Source organism: Primulina tabacum, chromosome 5, assembly GCF_025594145.1.
Source record: "Primulina tabacum isolate GXHZ01 chromosome 5, ASM2559414v2, whole genome shotgun sequence".
Lineage (NCBI taxonomy): Eukaryota > Viridiplantae > Streptophyta > Magnoliopsida > Lamiales > Gesneriaceae > Primulina > Primulina tabacum.
The window spans coordinates 37014749-37018185 of NC_134554.1; the positions used below are offsets into that span (position 1 = coordinate 37014749).

The window sequence follows — 3437 nt, forward strand, 5'->3', positions numbered from 1 at the left end:
AGGAGATACAACAGGTAGTCATTGAGTCAGATCGTTCAACAACAATTTACTTGATGAAGAACAAAGAAACTGTAGTCCTATTCCATATGATGAGATGAGAAGCACAATTTTGAAGTTCGAAACACTTTAGCAGAATCACAACTAATGTTGGTTTAAACTGAAGAAATATGATTACCATTCATATTCTAAAGCTGAAAACAAGTGAATTAGATAAGATTTTCTGCACTAAAACAGAGCATGAAAGCTCACTTCTGCATGTAGCTTGAAACAAATTCAAAGTAATAAATAATGCTAGTTACACATTTGAGAAACTCTACATGCAATCCACGGACTGAGAACATTTAATTTGGACGAAAGATAAAATGAACATGAAAGGCCTGATCATTAACAGAAAATTATTGAGTTCATCAGTTTGGCATGCGAAAATTATGGAGCTTATTAGTTTGATGAATCTATCATTATACATATGCACTATCATGGATTCGATTTCTGGTTCAATGGAGCGGAATGAGGGTCAGTACAAAACATAAGGTTGAGGTCCGGGAGCAAGCTCTTCCAGAAGAGAGTTATTTAGTAATTGCAGCATATTTATATATCTTCGTGTTTGTAGATCATAATATTGTGTATAATATCAATACCACCTATAGTCCAAAGGCATCAAAATTTAAAGCTTTCACAAAAGTATAAATGGATTCCTCCTATACCCATCTTCCACCAGTTGTTGCTTCATTAACATACCATAAATTCTCTATAATAAACACTTAGATGTAGCAAATGTAAGAGGAACAGTATGAATTTACCAGTGAAGTCGAAAACTGGCAGCCTGCATGAGTGGGTGAGCAAAATATGCCCCCAAGGTCAAAGCTGTGATCGAAAGATACGGCAACCGCAGAAACTCTTTATAGTAGTCCTTGGGAAGCTTTTGTCGACCTTCAAGAATAGCAGCAAATGGAGTAATACTAGTTCTGCTTTTTAAAACTTCGGAAGCTTCACCATACCGAATGCCTAATCTTCGGTCTCCATTCCAAACACCGAATAAGTGGTGCGTGATCAGACCTACAGAGGCTGCTAATGCAACTGAATTCCCAATCCAGATTGTGTGAGCTATGCACCAAATTACCTGTCCAACCATCTGGGGAAAAAATTTTGAGTACATCACAGTAACTTAGGATTATTTTTGTTTCGGATTAAAAATTGTTATATAATAAAGATGAACAAAGCAGATATTATATGAAAAAAATTGCATATACCATTTCTCAGTTCAGTTAAATCCAAGTTATAATCTCTTAACGTATTCCAATACCATTTGTCATTCTGCCTATACCCATTTGTCATTCTGCCTATACCATTTGTCATTCGGCCTTTAATTTCCGACCTCAAATCTTGAAGATAAAAACTATGTTTATAAGAAAAAGCAGAGTGGGGTGGAAGAAAACAGATTGAACAAAGAAATCATGAAAATCAACCAAGGCACCGGAGAGAAGCAGCAGCAGCAGCAGCACATTGTTATGCTGCCTTTCATGGCGCAAGGCCATTTGATCCCTTTCTTAGCTCTTTCTAACAGAATCCAGCAAAGATTTGGCTTCGAAATCACCATTGCCACTACTCAACTCAATGTTCAGTACCTCAAATCCGCCATAGCCAAAAACTCGGAAGTCCCACAAACGAGACAGTCCAATATCCATCTCTTTGAACTCCCTTTCGATAGCAGCCAACATGGCCTCCCACCGAACATCGAGAACACAGAATCCTTGCCCCTTAACCAAATCATCGACCTCTGTCATGCCTCGATCTCCCTCGAAACCCCCTTTCGCAGCTTGATTTCCGATGTATCGATCAAATATGGCGGCCCTCCGCTTTGCATAATCTCCGATGTTTTCATGGGCTGGGCTACTGAAGTTGCTAGCTCTTGCGGCACGGTGAATGTAACTTTCACCACTTGTGGCGCTTATGGGACCGCCGCTTATGTATCGTTGTGGGAAAATCTTCCCCACAGATTAACCCAAAGCGATGAGTTCAATCTTCCGGGTTTCCCAGATTCTTGCCTTTTTCATCTCAGTCAGTTGCATCCCTTCTCAAGAGCTGCAGATGGAACAGATTCCTGGTCAAGATTCTTCCAACCTCAGATTAGGCTCTCTCTAAATTCTTTCGGATGGCTGTGCAACTCCGCCGAAGAAATCGAACAGCTCGGAGTAGATCTCTTCAAGAAGTACTCAAAACTCCCGGTCTGGTGCATCGGGCCACTCCTTCCACCAGCAATGCTGACTCGAAAACCAACGCGTGTGATTGGACATCAAACCGGAAGAAAACCGGGACTTTCCCCGGAGAAATGCATGGAATGGCTGGACTCAAAGCCCAAAAGCTCTGTTCTGTACATATCTTTCGGCTCTCAAAACACCATCAGCACCACACAAATGATGGCATTAGCCACTGGTTTAGAGGAAAGTAGAACACAATTCATTTGGGTCATCAGGCCACCTATTGGATTCAGCTTAGAAAGCGAGTTCGACTCGAAATGGCTGCCCAACGGGTTCGAGGAACGAATAAAGAACAGCAACCAAGGACTAATGGTAGATGGATGGGCACCCCAGTTGGAAATTCTTTGCCACCGATCAACGGCGGCTTTTTTAAGCCATTGTGGATGGAATTCAACCATGGAGAGCTTAAGCCAAGGAGTACCGATCATCGGGTGGCCACTGGCGGCGGAACAGGCCTACAACGTGAAGATGTTGGTGGAGGAAATGGAAGTCTGTGTGGAGTTAACTAGAGGAACCAAGAGCAGTTTGAGCAAGGAGGATGTAATAAAAGCTATAGATACTGTAATGGGAGAAGGTATTAAAGCGGTGGATATGAATAAAAAGGCGGCGGAAATGGGAGAGTTGATTAGATCCGCCGTTAGGGAAGACGGAATCCACGAAGGCTCCTCTGTTAAAGCAATGGATGCTTTTGTTTCTGCTCTTATCTCCAAGAACCCAAGGGCTTTGAACTCCAAGATTGATCAGATTAGTTAAATTTAAATTATATTTAAGAAAATTAGATTTTATTTTGCACTTTTTTTTGGTTCCATTGGTAAAATCTTATGGATCTAATTGCACTTTTACTTTGTTTTTTTTGGGTTCCATTGGTATAGTGTTTGAATCATTGGAACGAAGATTAATGACATGACAACGTTTAATATTGCGAATAGTAACTATTCAATATATTTTTGGATTAATTTGATTCTAATCATATTTTTGTTGTATTATTATGTTATATTATCGTCATTATTATTATCTACACATATATTTAGGAGTAAAAAAATTGGTAGGAAAATTGACAAAGAACTATGTTAATTGTTTAATTGATACATTATCCAATTAAAAGTTAATTTTATTCTTAGCTTAAATTGCTTTTAAGTCTACTTATTGTCATTAAATTTAATTAGGTGCATATTTTTA

The 3437-nt window shown here is 39.3% G+C and overlaps 1 protein-coding gene across 1 annotated transcript; it reads left to right on the plus strand.

Moving 5' to 3' along the window:
• Positions 1-611: 611 nt before the first annotated feature.
• Positions 612-3104, plus strand: LOC142547541 (UDP-glycosyltransferase 92A1-like). The gene has a single exon (XM_075655893.1). The coding sequence runs from the start codon at positions 1455-1457 to the stop codon at positions 3009-3011; it is 1557 nt and encodes a 518-aa protein (XP_075512008.1). The 5' UTR covers positions 612-1454; the 3' UTR covers positions 3012-3104.
• The last annotated feature ends 333 nt before the right edge of the window (positions 3105-3437 follow it).